The sequence below is a fragment of the Dama dama genome, chromosome 12, assembly GCF_033118175.1.
Source record: "Dama dama isolate Ldn47 chromosome 12, ASM3311817v1, whole genome shotgun sequence".
NCBI classification, from domain to species: domain Eukaryota; kingdom Metazoa; phylum Chordata; class Mammalia; order Artiodactyla; family Cervidae; genus Dama; species Dama dama.
In genome coordinates, this window is record NC_083692.1 from 82473193 (window position 1) to 82493418 (window position 20226).

General features: G+C 48.3%; 1 protein-coding gene across 5 annotated transcripts in view; it reads left to right on the forward strand.

The window, feature by feature from the left end:
- CELF6 (CUGBP Elav-like family member 6) overlaps positions 1–8591 on the forward strand; it is a 29557-nt gene extending 20966 nt beyond the window's left edge. The window contains exons 4-13 of one of the 5 annotated variants that reach the window (XM_061157928.1): positions 3255–3383; positions 3486–3565; positions 3727–3870; positions 3988–4120; positions 4219–4365; positions 4579–4641; positions 4892–4972; positions 5059–5202; positions 5781–5935; positions 6745–8590. In XM_061157928.1, the coding sequence (XP_061013911.1) occupies positions 3255–3383; positions 3486–3565; positions 3727–3870; positions 3988–4120; positions 4219–4365; positions 4579–4641; positions 4892–4972; positions 5059–5202; positions 5781–5908 (1049 nt within the window). In that variant the 3' untranslated portion in view covers positions 5909–5935; positions 6745–8590. Of the gene's footprint in view, positions 1–3254; positions 3384–3485; positions 3566–3726; positions 3871–3987; positions 4121–4218; positions 4366–4578; positions 4642–4891; positions 4973–5058; positions 5203–5780; positions 5936–6744 lie in introns of all 5 variants that reach the window. The other 4 variants (XM_061157931.1, XM_061157930.1, XM_061157932.1 and 1 more) reach the window with 4 other exon arrangements.
- Positions 8592–20226: the final 11635 nt, after the last annotated feature.

Here is a 20226-nt window from a genome sequence, read left to right on the forward strand (position 1 = left end):
CCAACTTGAGGCAGAGCCTTCTTTCTAGAGCAGTGTCTTGATATCCTCCCTGAAGAATACGGAGGGACTGACTCTAACTCTGGGCTTTCAACCCCATCATTTGCTACATTAGAATCACTGTATGACCAGCTGCACAAGGGAGCTTTATGGAGATGAAACTCTAGCGTCCGAACAACTTGGTTTGGTTCAAAAAAGCATTGATAGAAAAGCACGGAGCACACATTGGTTGCATCATGAAAAGGCAGTTATACTATTCAACTGTGTCTCTTTCCAACTATGTCTCAACTCCACACTGATGCTATCTTCTAATTCCGTCCACTCTAGGAAAGTTAAGCCTCCCTGTCCAATATTTCCATCTTTCTACAGATCTGCCCACCACTCATGGAATGCTTTTATTCAGACATTTCCTACCTACCTCTTATAGAATCCTCTTTTTTTACCAAACTGTTATAGTTCAGCCTAGAGGGTACTGAATTTTCTGGGCTAAGTCCTGTCATCACCTTCTCTCCAGGAGCATGCCTCAGCCCTCAAATCTTCACGGATGTGCATTTGGGGGCTACTCTCAGGGGGTCAGCCTGTAATTCTCTTTGACCAGATCTCTTAAGAAACTTACCCCACCATTTCCAGATCATCTGATGCTAATACACACTGTGACCCAGATCATCCTCCTCTCAACACCATCAAGGTTCCTATAAAGGGGCAAAGAGGACACTAGGATTTAAGGTGATACCTGTGCAATGAGCAGCATAGAGACCAGCCCATGGCCCAAACTCATTTCAATTTCAAATTCTGTACAGCCCAGTAGCTCAGAACCATAGGATCAGTGCCCTGTCATGGAAATGGAAATTTTTAATTTGGGATACTCTCATTGGAAAAGAAGGATCAGAGAATTTCATGGTCTTTGACATGAGTTCTAAGTGACCCATCATCAGAAAAGAGCGACAGGAGGAAGAGCAGATGGGATTGGACCACTGTCCACACAAACCTCTTTTCTGTCCTGGGGGTGCTTTCTCAGCCATGACATCTTTCTTCCTACCTAGGGCTACCTGGATGCTGTTTCATGAGGCATGACAGCTTACCTGGGTGCTATCATCATCATGCAGATGCTACCCAATGTCACAACTGCACTGCAAGTTAGGACATTATGAAGCCCTGGGACTCTGAAGACCCCAGGATCTTCTCCAGCTCCTCCTGGGCCTCTTGTAGATGCATGGGCATACTTTAGTTTCATAGTTCAGAACAATAACAATCTCAGAGGGTTTGATTCCTTGACCAAATAGGGCCTGTCTTCCAATGTCAAGGGAAAACCACCATCAGATTAGTCAACAGAATCAAGAAAGACCATTCCTGTCTTCTCAGGTTACTGAACAGAATGATCTCTGATCCCTCTTCATATACCATGTGGAATTGTATGTTCTGTCTTAAAAGATAGTGGTTTACAAAGGACTTTCCTTGGAGCCCTTTCTAGGGATAACCAAGGGAAAATGAAGCAAGAGAAACTCCAGCCCTCCTCCCTTTTTTCTGGCTTTACTCCAAACAGTTCTACTTTTCTCTTGTATTTTGAGCTTCATCCTGATCTTTTTGTTAGAATGATGGATTTCACAGCTTTTTAAAAAGGTTGGGAAATCAGTGATCCATTCCAAGGGCACTCTTCTGTGGCTAACACACCCAGGAGTGAAGTACACCCACTGGTTTGTATTCTTACCACAGAAGGTTGGTACCTCCACTCGAATTCTGGCCACAAGTACATTATCTATCCCTTCCCCATCAGGATTTCTGGGCAGTAACCCTCTGGACAGAGGGAAGGGTTCTGCTGAAACATGTTGTGTCCCATATAAACTGCAGCCCTTGCCTTTCAAACAGACACAGCATTGACAGGCAGATGACAGATACCATGGCATTCAGGGCCGCCTCGGCTGAACCCCACACCATCCAGATGAATATGGACACACACACAATATCTTTGTTGGAGATTCCCCATGCTTCAGCCTACACCCTTCATCAGTCTTGTTTCCTCTGCACTCAGGATCCAAGGATCCCAACAGCCTAGCCAAACTGGTCAGAGAGAAAAGGAGTTTGGGGTGGATTTTCTTGGGCTCCAGGATCTCAAAGGTGGAGCCTGAAGCCATATTCCCACCCAGTCCTTCTCTTCCAACTTGTATCACCCTGATGAAGCCCCCTCTCAAATTCAGACTTACCCTGGTGCAAAAATGAGAGGGGCTTTGCCAGCAGGACCTGTGAGCTGGACTCCTGGATGGTGCTCTTGTTGGATGTGCATCTAAGTCCTGCCAGCTCCAGTTCTGCAGCTTTCTTCAAGGGCACAGACCCAGCCTACAGCCCCTCTCCTGGCATCTCTATCACTCCCATAGGAAGCAGGGACACAGAGGAGGATTCTCAGGTGGCTATTGGATCTGCAGGCAGAAATTGTTCTCCCATAGCACAAACACCTGGGGAGAGATCAAGGCAGGAAAACAGGAAGTCAGGGAGGAGGCAGCAGCGCTCAGGGAGGGCCTAGTGGGCTCAGTGAGAAGTAAGGGAGGTAAGGAAAGGGGTCACAGGTTCAGGAAGTGTAGTGGGGGAAATGCCAATGTTGGAGGATTAGGAACCCAAGCTTCCCTTCCTCTTTAGGCCTTTGGGAGGGGCACCCAGGTTGAGTTTGGAGCTGGCGGTGGGGGTTCATCATTCCAGTGCTCAAGAGTCTGGGGATGCAGCAGTACAATGAGACAACTGTTTCTGTGCTGTTTTTTTGTTTTGTTTTTTGATCCAGAATTTTCCTTGATTCCAGTCATTGCCAGCAGGCTTCTCCTTAGGGTGTACTTATCTTCTCCAGACCCAGTATGAATACTAGGACTCCTCTAGGACTCCCTCCTTTAATAGGGCTGAAATGGTCCAAAACAGCATTTCCCAAACTCTAAGAGCATAAAGGGCAAACATAAAATGATGCATGTAGGGCTTTATCCAACCAAGAACTATGGACTGACTCACTTCCCACAAGAGCAGCCATGAGTCGGAGTTTTTCCAGGATTCGAGTTTTCCTGATGGAAATCCCAAGTTCCTTTCCTCCAGATCCATCTGAAGGTCATCCTGCCCCTCAAAGAATCCCAACCTTGTGGGCCCAATGAGTAGGGCCTTCTCATTTCCTCCTCTTCTTCCCAGAGCTAGGCCGTGGTTAGCTCCCTTCCTAGGCGCCTCTGTTCCTCTGCAGAGTCCAAGAGGACTTAGGGTTCCCAGGTGACTTCCGGATTTGTCCCCAGAGGACCGAAAGCTGTTTGTGGGTATGCTGGGCAAGCAGCAGGGTGAGGAGGACGTCAGACGCCTATTCCAGCCCTTCGGCCACATCGAGGAGTGCACCGTCTTGCGGAGCCCTGATGGCACTAGTAAAGGTGACCTGAGCTGACCCCTGGATTTCCTGATGACCCCTGCCTCACTCTGGACCACAGGACCCTTTGGCCTCTGTGACCTGAGCCACCTCTATCCTGCCCCAGGCTGTGCCTTTGTGAAGTTCGGGAGTCAAGGGGAAGCTCAGGCAGCCATCCAGAGTCTGCACGGCAGCCGGACAATGGCGGTGAGGGCGGGCGCTGGGGCCAGGGCGAGGCCAGTGGGGTGGGGACTGGCTGCTTCTCCCCCACAAACCCGGGGAAACGGCCTAATGATGAGCATGGCACTGGGCCCAGAGCTGGAGCTGGGGGTTAGACCGGTCCTTACAGCCTCCTCTGTCTTACCCAGGGCGCCTCGTCCAGCCTCGTGGTCAAGCTGGCAGACACGGACCGCGAGCGCGCACTGCGGCGGATGCAGCAAATGGCGGGCCAGCTGGGTGCCTTCCACCCGGCGCCGCTGCCGCTCGGGGCCTGCGGAGCCTATACCACCGCGGTAGGTGCCTGGTCCTGGAGTACACCCGGCGCAGCGAGTGAGCCAGGCGGGGGCTAGGGAGCCCGAACAGCTGCCCGCCACTGGGTCCTCCACACTTGCCCTTCTTCCCTCCCAAAGATCCTGCAGCACCAGGCGGCCCTGCTGGCGGCGGCGCAGGGCCCGGGCCTCGGCCCAGTGGCGGCAGTGGCTGCCCAGATGCAGCACGTGGCGGCCTTCAGCCTGGTAGCAGCGCCGCTCTTGCCCGCGGCAGGTACTGCGCGCAGGGGGCGGGGCCGGGGCGGGGCTGGGGCCGGGGCGGAGCGAGCGTGGGGCGGTGACCTGACTTTCCCACCTCCTCGCCACCTGCAGCCAACTCCCCTCCTGGCGGTGGCCCGGGCACGCTTCCGGGTCTCCCGGCGCCCATCGGCGTCAATGGATTCGGTCCCCTGACTCCCCAGACCAACGGGCAACCAGGCTCGGACAGTCTCTACAATAACGGGCTCTCTCCTTACCCAGGTGGGCCCCCCACTCCGCCCAAATCTCCCCCCAAATGGAGTGGGGAGCGGGGAGTGGGGGCTGGGGGATGGTGGTGGCAAGGCCTGGCCTCCCTAAGAAGAGACTCCTCCTTCCTTCTGCCTCTCATCGCCTCCCTCCACACTCCCTGCATTCTCACCTGGCCCTGCCCGTCAGCCCACCTTCATTTTGGGCCTTGCGCCCCTCTCTTCCCAGCCCAGAGTCCCGGCGTGGCTGACCCCCTGCAGCAGGCCTACGCTGGGATGCACCACTACGCAGGTTTCACTTGGCGCTACGCGGCCTGGGAGGTTTGAAGGGCCCCAGAAAGTAACGGGGAGATTTGTGGGGGGCGGGGTAGGGGGGAGGTTAGGCTCTGTTCTGAGGAGTCGACCCTCCATTCCCTCACCCTGGGACCCAGAACGACCTTTCTAGGGGTGGACCGGCTGAATTGGTCAAAAGTGGCCAGGCAGATGGGGTCCTGCTTGGGGGATGGCTCCTGGGGGGTCACTGCTCCCACCTCTGTCTCCAGCAGCCTATCCGTCGGCCTATGCCCCAGTGAGCACAACTTTTCCCCAGCAGCCTTCAGCCTTGCCCCAGCAGCAAAGAGAAGGTGAGGGACAGGGGTCTGGAGATGAGGGCCTGGTGGGGCTGGACTTAGGACTCCTCCCCTGAACCAGCCTGCCGCTGTTCCTCCAGGCCCGGAAGGCTGTAACCTCTTCATCTATCACCTGCCTCAGGAGTTTGGTGATGCAGAACTCATCCAGACATTCCTGCCCTTTGGAGCCGTTGTCTCTGCCAAAGTCTTTGTGGATCGTGCCACAAACCAGAGCAAGTGTTTTGGTGAGTTGAGCCCCATCCGTGGACCTTTCCCTCTCCTAATTACAAGACTCCCTACAAACCCTAAGTTTGCGCCTCCAGAAGTCAATGATTCCTAGAAACTGAGTGTATAGCACTCAGTAGGGTCCCAGACCAGGAACAAGTCTATATCAGGTTCACCTGGGATGGTCAGGTGTCTGGTAGATCTTCAACCAAGTTGAAGGCTTCAGAATCTGGCCAGGGCAAGTGGATGGTGGGGTGGTCTGGAGTCAGAGATCCCCTCCAACTGCAACTGTAATTCAGAGGATCAGAATGGGAGCTGTGGAGGGAGAGAGCTTTCTCCATGCCAGGAAAAAACAGAGAAACACCCGCCACCCAACACACACACTCAGAATTACCTCCTGTCTTTCCAAGAATCACAGGAAACTCAGGCCACTTGACCACGTCTGTATGAGCCTGTGTCTGTGTGTGTGTGTGTGTGTGCACGCACATGCAAACACTGAAGGGTGGAGGAGTATTTGATTGATGGAATTGGCCTCAGTGGGGTGAGAAGAAGAGGCTGGGCAGAGTTCCCAGCTAACCTCTCTGCACATACCCTCCAGGGTTTGTTAGCTTTGACAATCCAACCAGTGCCCAGACAGCTATTCAGGCCATGAATGGCTTTCAGATTGGCATGAAGAGGCTCAAGGTTCAGCTGAAGAGGCCCAAGGATGCTAACCGGCCTTATTGATCTGCTCTTACTGACCAACCACGAAAGGTGAGTCCTTCGTGGACCCCAGGCAGATGCGTCCTGAGTGACAGAGGCACTCTCAGCTTTGCTAATCCTTTTGGGATGTTGAGGGCATCCACGTCTGAAAAAATCTGGGTGAGAAGAGCCAGGAGTTAGGAGGAATCCTCAGTTTGGGGCTGTTTTTGCCTTCCATATATGAACTGAGATAAACTTGACATCATTTCTTTCCCCACAGCCTGGGAGAGATGATTACAGTGAGATCCAATGAGCTTATTCCATGCCAGAGATAGTCATGGGGACCTGCGTAGGGAGGGCAGAGGGGTGGAGAGTGAGACTAGAAAAGTAGGTTTGTGTCAGCTCATGAAGGGTCTTAAAGACCACGAGTTCGGAATTTATCCTGAAGGTGGTAGAGAATCACTGAAGAATTTTAGCAAAGGAAGGACAGGATGTCAGGGCTGGGATGAAGGCAGTGAACATGCAGATGAGCAGAGAAGCAAATGCCCTGAAGATTTACGGGGACTGGTGGCGATGGGGGACAAGCTTTCTTAGATTTCTGGCAAGCCCAGCTGCCTGTGACTTTTAGAGATTTGCTGTCTCAGAAGGTTCACAAGACCCTCCTTCACTTGAACTATCCTCCAGGGAGCCCTCGGGAGGGGGTGCAGGGCCATGGTGATCTGCCCAGAATCCGGAGTCTGGCTCCAGGGGGGAAGCCTGAGGTCCAGCCACTCACCTGAGATGTCACGGATGGGGCAAGTTGTCTTGCTCTCCAGAGTGACATTTTCCTTTTTCTCCTTTCTCTCTCCTTATCAATTAATACCCAACATGGGAAACCGAAGAGTGAGAAGAAAGGAAAAGAGAAGCACATAATGCTTGAGCAGCCCTTCCTGAAGGAGCAGCCGCAGATGGAGGTGGACCCTAGGCCAACACCTGGGCTCAGGCCGCTTTAAGGATTGTTTTCACCAAGTGGGTTGTTCTGTGCCTGTGATGCAGAGCTCAGGCTGGCAAGGCAGCTGGGGCTGGCTGAGGAGTGACTGTCTAGGGAGGGGAACCAGCAGATGGCCTAGGGGGTGCCAAGGGCTTCTCCAAAAGGAAGCCCAGATCTACTTCTTTCAAAATCATATCATTCCTTAGAGTTTAGGGACCAAAGGACTATTGCTTTTTTAAGAATATATATATATATATACATATATATATATATATAAATTAAAACAAAGAAAAAAACAAAAAAAAAATCAAGAGAAACAAAAGAAACAGTATAGAGTCTAATAAAAGCTGCCTTTAAATATCCCTAGGAGACAGGGTGAAGAAGACCCTTGAAGGCCCCAGCCTAGGCAGAGGAAGGCTGTGGAAAGATTATTCTGTGTCTCATTCCCTCTTAACCTCCCAACCCCACCCCCAACACCTTTTAAAATAACTAAGGACTTGAGGTCTGTGCTCCTAAGCAGGTAACAAGAGAGTTATGGAAGGCAGTGAGCCCACAGCCCCCAAACTCAGAGAGCATCCTTGAACAAGCCTTGACAAGGAGCTCTGGCCTGCCCTGGTCCTTGCCACCCTGAAAGGCCTCTTAAGCCAGCAGGAGTGGGAACCTGCCTTTCCTTCTTGACAGCCTTTCCCGTGGAACCTCTGCTTCCCCAGTTAGGATGAAAGGGAGTTTGGACCACCCCAGTCTTTCCCTTCCCTGTCCAGATAGACAGAGGCCCTGCCTTGGGTTGAGCTGAGACACCTCCTGTTTCCCCTCACCTTGATCCAGCCCCAGTGTCCCCTTGCTCCAGACCACCTTCCGTCTCTAAGTCTAAGTCTACCCACCTGTAAAGTAGATTCAGGATATATATAGAGGGCTGTGACAACAGACTTGGAAGATTTGCTTCTGTATATACTGCCATTGAGAGAAGGGGATAATTTTCAATATTGTAGAAGCTTCAGAATTTAGAGGTCCCTCTTTACCCAGGACCTGGGAGGGAAGTAGATGTTTTGCCAAAATACTTCTTCATTCCTTTAAAAACTACATCTTTCCTATGCAAGAGTGTCTCACATGTGCTTATCCGAGGTGCTTCTAGATGGTGAGCAGTGTTCAGCTTAGAAGTGGTGTGTGCTCTGTCTGTCTGTGTCTGTCTGTGTATCCAGTGGGTGCCATATAAAGCTGATCGATGGTGGTGCTTCCTGCCTGCTTCTGTGAGATGGGCAAAAGTTTCGGCTTAGAACACCATGACTCACCTTGCCTTGGTCAGCCTTTCCTGGCCCACAGGGCCTTGCACATGCTGTTCCTAGGAGGATAATCTTTGCTCCACCCCACACACCTGGATCAGACTAGTCTGGGGCCCCAGCTGTGTGGTGGGCACTCTGGTCCCCAGATGTTACTGAGGCTGGAGGCCTCTAATCTGATGTCACATCAGACAATGAAGGACATGGCAGGGGGAGAGTTCCTCCTTCATAAGAGTTTCTAAGAAAATGTGTTCCCACCTGTTCCTTTGTCTTTGACTCGTTTTTGGAGGGAATGGGATTAAAACTAACATTACCAGATAAGGTGCCATATGTACCAATAAGTAACTTCCAGCTGAGAGAAGAGCTAGCGTCAAGGATGTCTGTACACCAGCACAATACTAACACACAGACTAAGCACCCTGGACACAGATGGGAATATGTAACATCTGCACATACAAACAGCTATTCACGTGGAGGCATGGAGGCCCCTCACTGCTGGGTGCTGAGCACTGTGTTAGGAGCTGGAGCACAGGCACGGTCTAAGCCAGTGCTCCCCAGCCTGTTCTGGCACCAGGGACTGGTTTCACGGAAGATAATTGTCCCACGGATGGAGGAGGGATGGTTTCAGGATGATCCAAGAGCATTACATTTATTGTGTACTTTATTTCTGTTATCATTACATCAACTTCACCTCAGATCATCAGGCATTAGATCTCAGAGGTTGGAGACCTCTGCTTTAGTTAAAAAAACTTGCTGATCCCTCTAAGCTCATGGAAGACTTATATAATGTCTAATGAGTTTAAACAACTATGTGTTTGTTTCTCTGTTGTGTGTGCATGTGTAAGTCCAAACACTTTCAGTTGCAAGTGTCAGAAACCCAACTCAAGCAAGCCAACAAGAAATTAGTTGGCTTACAAAACTGATAAATCAAAGGATGTACCTGCCTTTAGGTATGGCTGGATCTAGGCTGGATCTGGATTTAGGGGTTCAAATGATGATGTCTCCATCTCTTGACTCTGCTTCCTTCTATTTGGTGGCCTCACCAGTTCTAGCTCTAAAGACCTTGGGAGAACTTTGGCCAGGATAGACATGTGCCCACATCTAGGGTGGAAGAGTAAGCCACCATAATTGACTCACATAACCTCACCAGGACTGTGTGGAAGGGTGAAATGGCTCTTCAGAAGAAAAGAAGATGGGCAGATAAGCAAGGTGCATCCACAATATTCCAAAATCCACCTATATACTCTTCTTGACAAACATACAATGTCAAAAATATGTCTGCCTAACGATACAACATTCTTAGACCTAACAAAAAGCTGCACTCCCCCACTTCTCAATGGGAGGCGAAACCAAATCATGCCCAGTTGCTTCATTGAACCCTCAGTGCAGTGTCCCTTTGCAATGTGCAGTTGTTGATTAGGTCTGGATATAACACCTTGTGATTTTGCAATCTATGGCTTAAAGATAAATGTAGCTACCTCTGCATAACCAATATGAAATAGTAGAGGTAAATAGGATAACCACTAAAAAGAAAAATTCAATTTGGACTAGAAGAGGAAACAATGGTCACTAATCCATAGCATATAGCAGATCCATCCTTCTGGACAGTGGAGTGAGTTTCTTGGTCGATGAAACTACTTACTCTAGGTCCTTTCTTACTGGAAAGTATCTTCTTTATCCATTGTCCTTTATGAACATCCTCAAGAAGATACCCCTTCTGGAACTGAAGCATCCCTCCTCCCTTTGGACATGGTACGTGTGTGTGCATGTTCAGTTGCTCAGTCGTGTCCTACACTTTTGTGACCCCATGGACTGTAGCCCACCAGGCTCCTCTATCCATGGGATTTCCCAGGCAAGAACACGGGAGTGGGTTGTCATTTCCTCCTCCAGGGAATCTTCTTGACCCCAGGATTAAACCTGTGTCTCCTGCATTGCAGGCAGATTTTTTTAACTGCTTGAGCCATCAGGACAGCCCCCTTTGGACATGGGTTTGGGCCTAAACATTGTCTTAGAGATTATGTCTTCCCAGATCCCTGACTGTCAAGTGAGAAGACTCTGCACAATTCCTTTCAAACAGACTTGATTTGATTCCTGGTTGCTCTCTGTGAGCTAGTAACCATCATTAAGAATCTTGCCGAGTCCTTGTCCTTGAGTCTGGATCTGGCCCTTGTGGTTTCTCTTAGCAACAGGTCACATTTGGCCCATTCCCCTCCCACTCAGCTTCATGGCTTCCACAATGGCCTGTCTGTGATAATGTCAACCATAACCTCAGTGCCTCAAGAAATATTATATATATATATATACATATACATATGCATATAATATATTACCTATATATGTAATCCATTAAATATATTACCTATATAACACTTGGCTGGCTCATGCTCCAGTAACCCTGACTCAGTTCAGTTCAGTTGCTCAGTCATGTCCGACTCTTTGCGACCCCATGAACCACAGCACGACAGGCCTCCCTGTCCTTCACCAACTCCCAGAGTTTACCCAAACTCATGTCCATTAAATTGGTGATGCCATCCAATCATCCTCTGTCATCCCCTTCTCTTCCTGCCCTCAATCTTTCCCAGCATCAGGGTCTTTTCAAATGAGTCAGATCTTCACATCAGGTGGCCGAAGTACTGGAGTTTTAGCTTCAACATCAGTCCTTCCAGTGAACACCCAGGACTGATCCCCTTTAGGATGGACTGGTTGGATCTCCTTGCAGTCCAAGGGACTCTCAAGAGTCTTCTCCAACACCACAGTTCAAAAGCATCATTTCTTCGGCGCTCAGCTTTATAGTCCAACTCTCACATCCATACATGACTACTGGAAAAACCATAGCCTTGAGGACCTTTGTTGACAAAGTAATGTCTCTGCTTTTTAACATGCTGTCTAGGTTGGCCATAACTTTCCTTCCAAGGAGTAAGCGTCTTTTAATTTCATGGCTGCAATCACCATCTGCAGTGATTTTGGAGCCCCCCAAAATTAAGTCAGCCGCTGTTTCCACTGCTTCCCCATCTATTTGCCATGAAATGATGGGCCCAGATGCCATGATCTTAGTGTTCTGAATGTTGAGCTTTATAGTCAGAAATCCCTAAGCAGTGCTGGCTTGTAGGCCTCAGCCCCAAGGCACTGTTCAGGACAGCAGTAAGGCAACCACAGAAGCACTGGTTCTGGCCAATCATCAGCTTGCTCAGCTCCTTTTTCTCTGGCCATGGTCCATATTACACTAAGGCCACATCCCCAAAACCTTCCTGAGGGGAGTCTAACAGTGGACATTGAACTGAGGGGACCCTCTGAGAACCTGTATAACTTGGGCACTATGGGCAGAGTCTTCAGCCTTCAGAAGGGCTCCTGGAATTTCTCTCTCTCTCTCTGGATGCAACCTGGGTGTCTTGGATATATAGAGAAAAAACCTTTGGTCTAAGATGGGACTGACAACTTCTGACCTCAGAAGCAGCTCTGGATTTGCTGTGTGCTCTGACCTGGGGTCTCACCTCTGCCTCAGTGGAGCAAAGCATGCATGTGATACCCTCCAAAACAGGGTACGAAGGTCAGGGAGATCTCAGAATCTCTTTATCTTTTCTAGCTTGGGTTCTATCTTTGGGCAGTCACTGTCCTGACTATACCTGTCTGTACTGTGACACAGCCAAATGCAGCAGGGATTCAGAGGCTGTTTGGGGCCTCTGGGCCTCCCTCACTTCCTGGTGGCTCAGTGGTAAATAATCTGCCCACAATGCAGGAGACTCAGGAGATGTGGGTTCGATCCCTGGGTCGGGAAGATCCCTTGTAGGAGGAAATGGCAATCCACTCCAGTATTCTCGCCTGGAAAGCCCCAAGGACAGAGGATCCTGGTGGGCTACAGCCCATAGGGTCACAAAGACTAAAGACTTAGTCAGACACGACTAAGCACACATGCATCCATGCTGGGCCTCCCTCAGCCAATATATTTGCACAAGCATGTTACACAGCCCTGTGTTCTTTGGGAGAACCCATGAAGGAAGACACCTCATGGGCTCAGGAAGCCCAAAGACAATGTAACTCTACAACCACCCTTGGAGCTTGAGTCATGTGGGGTCCACAAAGAGCTGACCAAGTCTGTGCCAAGTGCAAACTCAGAAAGGGTAGAGACTAGAACTCTTTTACTCCCCAGCCCTAGCTTCAGAAACTGCCCTCACAGTAGTGCAGCCTGGGCTAAAGGGCCTTAGATTGGCCACCTATGCTGCTAAGTCACTTCAGTCGTGTCTGACTCTGTGCGACCCCATAGACAGCAGCCCACCAGGCTCCCCCGTCCCTGAGATTCTCCAGGCAAGAATACTGGAGTGGGTTGCCATTTCCTTCTCCAATGCATGAAAGTGAAAAGTGAAGTCACTCAGTCGTGTCTGACTCTTAGCGACCCCATGGACTGCAGCCTACCAGGCTCCTCCATCCATGGGATTTTCCAGGCAAGAGTACTGGAGTGGGATGCCATTGAATAGAGGGGGCTTTTAACTTCCAGGCTCTAGCCTCCTGCCCTCTAGTGGCCTAAGAGCACAGAGACCCAGAAGGTACAGCAAACTGCAAGCCTGGGTTTGATTCTTCCCAAGGTCTTAGGTGCCCAGAAGACTATGTAGGGAACCACAAAAGGAGCCTGAGAAATTGGCCTCAGCTTCTCCTAGGGAGTAGGCCAGAAATGGCCTGACCTAGCACTCTTGGCACTGGGGACCTGACAGGAATCCAGAGATCTGGGCTGGATTTCCTGCAAGTGAGCTGGAACTCCAATCCTTTGGCCACCTGATGCGAAGAGCTGACTCATTTGAAGAGACCCTGATGTGGGAAAGATTGAAGGCAAGAGGAGAAGGGGATGACAGAGGATTAGATGGTTGGATGGCATCACCAACTCAACGGGCATGAGTTTGAGTAAACTCCAGGAGTTGGTGATGGACAGGGAGGCCTGGTGTGCTGCAGTCCATGGGGTCGCAAAGAGTCGGACATGACTGAGTGACTGAACTGACTGAACTGAACTGAGCTGGAAAAATCAGTTGTGCCCTCAGGACATTCTGGCTACCCCAAACAGTGTTGGGATGGGGGCTTTGATTGTGGCTCCATATCTTAACCCAAGTGTTCTAGAAAGCAGAGTCTGAGGCTCACATTTTGGAGAGATGGAAACCCTGGATGGTGAGAGCGGAGAAGAGATGTGGTGAGGAAAGATGTGAAGCAAAGCAAGACAATGTATCCCTGTGGTGGCCACTGTGTCGCATGAGCCCTGAGGAGAGAGCCAGTGACTTGATGAGACTGTGTGCTGAAGCACATAGTGTTTGCAAGGAGAAAGTGCACCATGGATGGGTTTACCAAGAGGAGACTTGAGAGGGGACTTTCCCAGCTGTTCCCCTCTCATCGCTTGATTTCTACTGGCCAAGGTGCGCCGTGCAGAGAGCTGACACCACTGCATTTCTGAGGTGCATCATTTGCCCCCTGGGTGGCTGCTTGGGAGGTCAGATCCCATGCCTGCCACGTGGCATTTCTACCACAAGTGTGGAAGTGGGGTGGTGGGCTATGAGAGAGAGAGAAGGAGGTGGCTGAGGGAGTCTGGAAAGGCACATCAGGTTTGTGACCAATGCACCTCACTCTCTCCCACAGGATTAACAGCCAAGGTCCCCAGACACCAGAGCCCCCAGGACTGTCTAAATTTTAAGTAAAATACACAGTATTTAATTTGGGAGAAAAAAAAAAAAGACACATTCAGCTGTGGCTTGGAGGATCAGGCCTTTTCTCTAGAACTTCCCAGACCCTAAGCTCCAGTATCTTCTGCAGGATATCCCACCTCTCCACCCTTGTTCTCATTCATTTTAGTTTGGGGCAGAGGATCTGGCTTTTATGATCTATAACACACGTGATTATCTAACCCTTGGCTGTCTAGCTAACCAGTCACAGGCAAAAAAGGAACTCTAGACAAAGCTGCCTGTGGTTGGTTCTACTAGCATGGAAGCAGATAAACTTCAGGACCTTACCAGAAATCTTGTGAGAGGCCAGGATACTACAACATCCAGATATTTGTCCAGGGTGTCCCTGAAATCTCCATCTAGGATGAATACATGACCCAAAGATCCAGATAAAATAGATCATTTAGCCAGCTGACTTGATACCACATAACAGGGGTTTCTAACTTCTCATTCAACGATTGTCAGAGCCCCACACTGTCTCCACTTCAGTTCTACCAGCTCTACATTCTAGAATCTGTTGATTGCACATGCCATTCCATTTGTATATTAGGACTGGCTGAATTACAAGCAATAGGAACCAACACAAACCAGCTTAAGCAAGAAAGTAGCTGAGAAGTGTAGTGCTATTCATAACTTCAGGCGGGACTGAATTCAAGGGCTCAAACAAATGTCATCAGACCTCTTTCATTTCATCTCTCAGGGCTCTGCTTCTCTTCATTCTTTGTCCCATCCTCTTACCTGCCATAAATGCACTTCCTCCATTTGATAGAGAGCTGGGTGCCAGCAGCTTCAGTCCCATGCGCTCCTGGCACCATGGCCTCAAAAGCAAGGAAGTTTAAGGGGAAGGTTATGATTGGCTCTACTTAGGTCACAAAGCCTCACCTGAACTAATCATTTTGGTCAGGGGGATGGAGTCCTCCACATGGCCTATTGGGTCATGTATCATCTCTGGGATAGAAGCAGGGAGGTAGCAGAGGTGGCCCTGGAACTGTCAATCCCACTAAGGAGTCATAGGGTGTAAAAACACATCCTGCATGGTCTGTAAAAACGTGTCAGTTGACCTAGCTGGAGCATAAAACGCAGGTGAGGGAGTGCTGAGGGTCAAATAGGAGCCAGAGTCATGGAAAGGGTACCAATTTTATCCTGGAGGCCACAAACAGCCATTGAAGAATTTTAACAGAGGAATGACATGATCAGATTTGGGTTTCAGAAAGATTCACTTAGATTGAAGATCCTGCATGCTGCAACTAAGACCCGACACTGCCAAGTAAATAAATAATTTTTTTTTAAAAGGAGGGATTGATTTAAGATGTATTAAGAGGTAAAATTGCTTCTGTTTACATGAGGGTGGGAGAAATCTAAGATGTTTCCATCTCTGGGTTCCGGCTGAACAAGTCACAGGTGCTATTTACTAAGCTAAGAATATGAAAGAAAGGCAGATTGAGAGGGAAAAGATGAGTTTGCCTGTGAGACATACAAGTGGAGTTGTCTAAAAGGCAACTGGAAATGCAAGAAGCGAAGAATGGAGATCAATACTCGGGAGTCCAAGTCACCTGCAGTCAGCGTGTCACACAGGACAATTTAAACAGAGAAGCCATCTCTTGAGAGGGCACTGGGTGGGTCATGGGATTGCCAAGCAGGACATGCAAGTTTGAAAAATAACTGAGAGCAATTGGAGGCCAGTCCACCAGAGCAAAGGCCAAAATAGACCAACCCAGTGAGAATATTGGCATTGTCATCACCACTGGGCACTGGACGTCATCACCACCCAAACCCACACCGCTACAACCCCCAAGCACAGGGCAGAGTACAGTGGCCACTGCCACCAGGATGCATTCTGCATGGTTCTATTTCTCGGAATCATATATTCCAGAAGCTATTTTCCTGGGACCTATTTGGCCAAACTTAGGTCACATGCCTCTGTCTTAGTTGCCAAAGATCTGGGAAAGCAAAGACCCAATCTTTTCAGCGTCTGTCATGGAAGGCAGGCTCAGCTTACCTCCAAGACTCGTAACACAGGAAGGGTAATGAGATTCTGCAAAGCCCCAGATGATCAGGGTCTGCTTTAGGTGGGTGCTATTGAGGTCACTGGAAAGAGTGATGAAATGAGAAATGGGTGTTGACTAAACTGTATTTTTAATTATTTAAATGGTGAATGAGGATGAGATGGTTAGACAGCATCACTGATTCAATGGACATGAGTTTGAGCAAACTCTGGGAGATAGTGAAAGACAGGGAAGCCTGGCATGCAGCAGCCCATGGGGTTGCAAAGAGTCAGACATGGCTTAGCAACTGAACAACAACAAGTGGTAAATGACAGAAATCTATTAAGGCAGTCACGAAGGAGCCATGTGAAATGTGGGAAGAAACTGGAAGAACACAGCTCACAGGAGCCAACAGAGGGAAAGGATGCAGGGACTGCTAATCATGGATGTCAACTGACATCAGTGGTCAAATTATTGTTGAGCCTGAAATTTTCCAGTGGGTTTCGAAGTTCAGAAGTCATCTGTAACTTTGGTGAATGTTTCCAGTAGAGGTTTGGGGGAGAGGAAGATGACACTAGATGGAGAGTGTAAACTACTTACAGGCTTGCTTGAAGACAAGAAAAAGGGTGGTGTAATGATCAGTAGTGTGTGGGATTAAAATTGGATTTTTTTTAGGTTGGGCTACTTGATCAAGCTTATATGCTGAGATCAGAGACTAGGAGAGAGGCAAAGCTGACTATCCCTGAAAGAGGAGTGTAAATAAAGGAGCCAAGTTCCCAAAGAGACAAAAGGAAGTGAAAAACCAATTATAAGGATTTTTAAGAGAAAGGATTAGCTTGGATTTGAAGAGAGACTTCATTACTTCTGAGAAAGAGTAGGGGAGATTAAAATGTTTGGAGGGGGCTGCACAATAAGCCAGATTCCTCCACGCTGACTTTATTTTCTCTATGAAGCAGAATGGGGGGTGGTGGCACGAGCTGATGTGTAGAAGGACTGTACACTCAGGGCATAGCTGAGGAGACAGTGAATTTGTTGTCACTCTATATCATGTCCAAGATAAGTTTCCTTATATGATTTATTCTAGATAAAGGTGACTCATAGATTCCAAGGTCAGAGGGCCTTAGAAAGGGCCTGGGAGGACTTCCCGGGTGGTCCAGTGATTATGAATCTGCCTGCCAATGCAGGAGACACGGGTACAATCCCTAGTCTGGGAAGGTTCCACATGCCACGGGGCAACTACGCCTGCACACCATAACTACTTAGCCTGTGCTCTGCAACGAGAGAAGCTACCACACAAGAAGCTGGCACACCACGGCCAGAGAAAGCCAATGCACAGCAACAAAGACCCAGCACAGCCAGAAAGGAAGGAAGGAAGGAAGAGAAAGGACTTGAGATATCTTCAGGAACCAAAGAGCTGTCTCATGATTTCTGGTCTCTGCCTCTCCAGTCTTCGTTATCTCTCTGAGATAGCCTTTCTCCATTCCTTGCAACATTGGGTTGGCAAAAAAATTTATTCAGGTTTTTCTGTAAGATGGTATGAAAAAACCCACACGAACATTTTGGCTAACCCAATAGTTGGGATGGTGGATGACTCATGAGTTCATATCTCTTCTGCTCAAGAAACCAGTTCAGTTAGAATCATAGTCTCTCAGCCCTAATCCAAATTTCCCAGGAGAGAACATTGGCTTAGCTCAGTTTGGATTAGGAATCCACTCAGAGTTTGATAAACTGCAGCTGGGATGCCAGAGGCCACAGAAGACAAGCCTTGTCCTGGGGACTGCAGATCTGAAAAGTCAGTGTGGAAATTTTAATTCCCAAAGAATAGGGCTCATGGGCTGGACTAACAAAACAGTGTCCACTCACTAGCTCAGTGCTGCAGGACTGGATGATTTCCTTTATCCAGATTTAGGACAGGAGAATAGAGAAGGCAGATGGCTGCTTGTGATTTTAAAGGGCAAGCATATTGGCAAAAATGTGGTTAAAGTAACTGACCACAGGATCTAGACTGGTTGGGAAAAGAAGTGAAGACAGGAAAAGATGATTCAAGTATGAGCCAGCTGAGATTCACGTGATTCACAATGAGTAGAAGATCTAGTGGTGTGAGATGGGAGGAAGTAAAGAGAGGAAGTCCTGGAAGGTTATGGAATACTGGATTTTGACATTTCACTCATGGGGACAGACCTCCCAAGCTTACCCAAAGTGCTTCTGTTCAAACACTCGCACGAATACTTGGCTCTTCAAAGCTGTTCCGGGGCCTTTGCTGGTGAGTTGTTTTAGGGAGCAGAGGCAACTCCTTCCCCAGCGACTCTGAACTTCTACACTCTGTGACTAAGGCTCCAAGTCCTGTTATTTTATATCCCTCTTTTTTCAGTTATTATACACAATGGGTGTAACAAACTGACATGAAGACAGTGTTGGAGCACAAGCTGAGATGCCAGGTGAGAAGAGGAGGGGCATCGAAAGGGAGAGAGAATGAGAAGGGAGATGCCAAGGATATTCAAATGTAAAAAACGTCACTAGGAACATTATGACTGAAGTCGGCTCAGGAGGGGTAGATATGTCATGTGTTCACATCACTCAGGACCAAAGCCTTCCCTGTGTATGCGTGCTATTGTTCAATTGATAAGTTCTGTCCAACTCTCTGTGACCCCATGGACTGCAGCACACCAGGCTTCCCTGTCCTCCACTGTCTCCTGGAGTTTGCTCAAACTTATGTCCATTGAGTCGTGATGCTATCTAACCATCTCATCCTCTGTTGCCCCCTTCTCCTTTTGCCTTCAATCTTTCCCAGCATCAGGGTCTTTTCCAATGAGTTGGCTTTTCACATCAGGTGGCCAAACTATTGGAGTTTCAGCTTCAGCATCAGTCCTTCCAATGAGTATTCAGGGTTGAGCTCCTTTAGTATTGACTGATTTGATCTCCTTGCAATCCAAGGGACTCACAAGAGTCATCTCCAGCACCACAGTTTGAAGCATCAATTTTTCGGTACTCAGCCTTCTTTATGGCCCAACTCTCACATTTGTCCATGACTACAGGAAGAATCATAGCTTTGACTATACAGACCTTTGTTGGCAAAGTGATGTCTCTGCATTTTAATATGTTATCTGGGTTTGTCATAGCTTTGTCAAGGTTTTTCACACTTTGTCATAGTTTTGTCAAGTACCAAAATGTCTTTTAATTTCATGGCTGCTAAAAGAGGGAATGAGGAAGGTAAGTAGATAAGAGATAAACCTTTCCCTATTAGTGCTGATGGAAAAGAGGGGCATGTGGGGAGCCCCAAGACACCCAATTCTGATTAAAGATGAAAGGAGGTCTGGCCACGTCTGAGGTCAACAATCATAACAACCACAGTTAACAGCTTCCATTTATGAAGTAAATCCTAGTTCCAGGTATTCTGCTGGTTACTCTATATGTGTTCAGTTCAGTTCAGTTCAGTCGCTCAGTCATGTTGACTCTTTGCAAACCCATGGACTGCAGCACGCCAGGCCTCCCTGTCCATCACCAACTTCCAGAGTTTAGCCAAACTCATGTCCATTGAGTCCGTGATGCCATCCAACCACCTTATCCTCTGTCATCCCCTTCTCTTCCCACCTTCAATCTTTCCCAGCATCAGAATTTTTTCTAATGAGTCAGTTCTTCGCATCAGGTGACCAAAATATTGGAGCTTCAGCTGCAGCATCAGTCCTTCCAATGAATATTCAGGACTGATTTCCTTTAGGATTGACTGCTTTGATCTCCTTGCAGTCCAATGGACTCTCAAGAGTCTCCTCCAACACCACAGTTCAAAAGCATTAATTCTTCTGCACTCAGCTTTCTTTATAGTCCAACTCTCACATCCATACATGACTACTGGAAAAACCACAGCTTTGACTAGATGGACCTTTGTTGGCAAAGTAATGTCTCTGCTTTTTAATATGCTGTCAAGGTTGGTAATAACCTTTCTTCCAAAGAGCAAGTGTCTTTTAATTTCATGGCTGCAGTCACCAACTGCAGTGATTTTGGAACCCTCAAAAACAAAGTCTGTCACTGTTTCCATTCTTTCCCCATCTATTTGCCATGAAGTGATGGGACCAGATGCCATGATCTTAGTTTTCTGAATGCTGAGTTTTAAGCCAACTTTTTCACTCTCCTCTTTCACTTTCACCAAGAGGCTCTTTAGTTGTTCTCTTTCTTCCATAAGTGTGGTGTTATCTGCATATCTGAGGTTATTGATATTTCTCCCAGCAATCTTGATTCCAGCTTGTACTTCATCCAGTCCAGCATTTCTCATGATGTACTCTGCATATAAGTTATATGTGTTAGATTGAACCATATGAAATTTGTTTTGTAAGATATAATGGATCAAATACTTTGCACATTCATATGGTTCGACACGCCATTACATTTCTTCCTCATCACAACAGCCCCATTTAAAAGACATCATTGTTCCCACTTT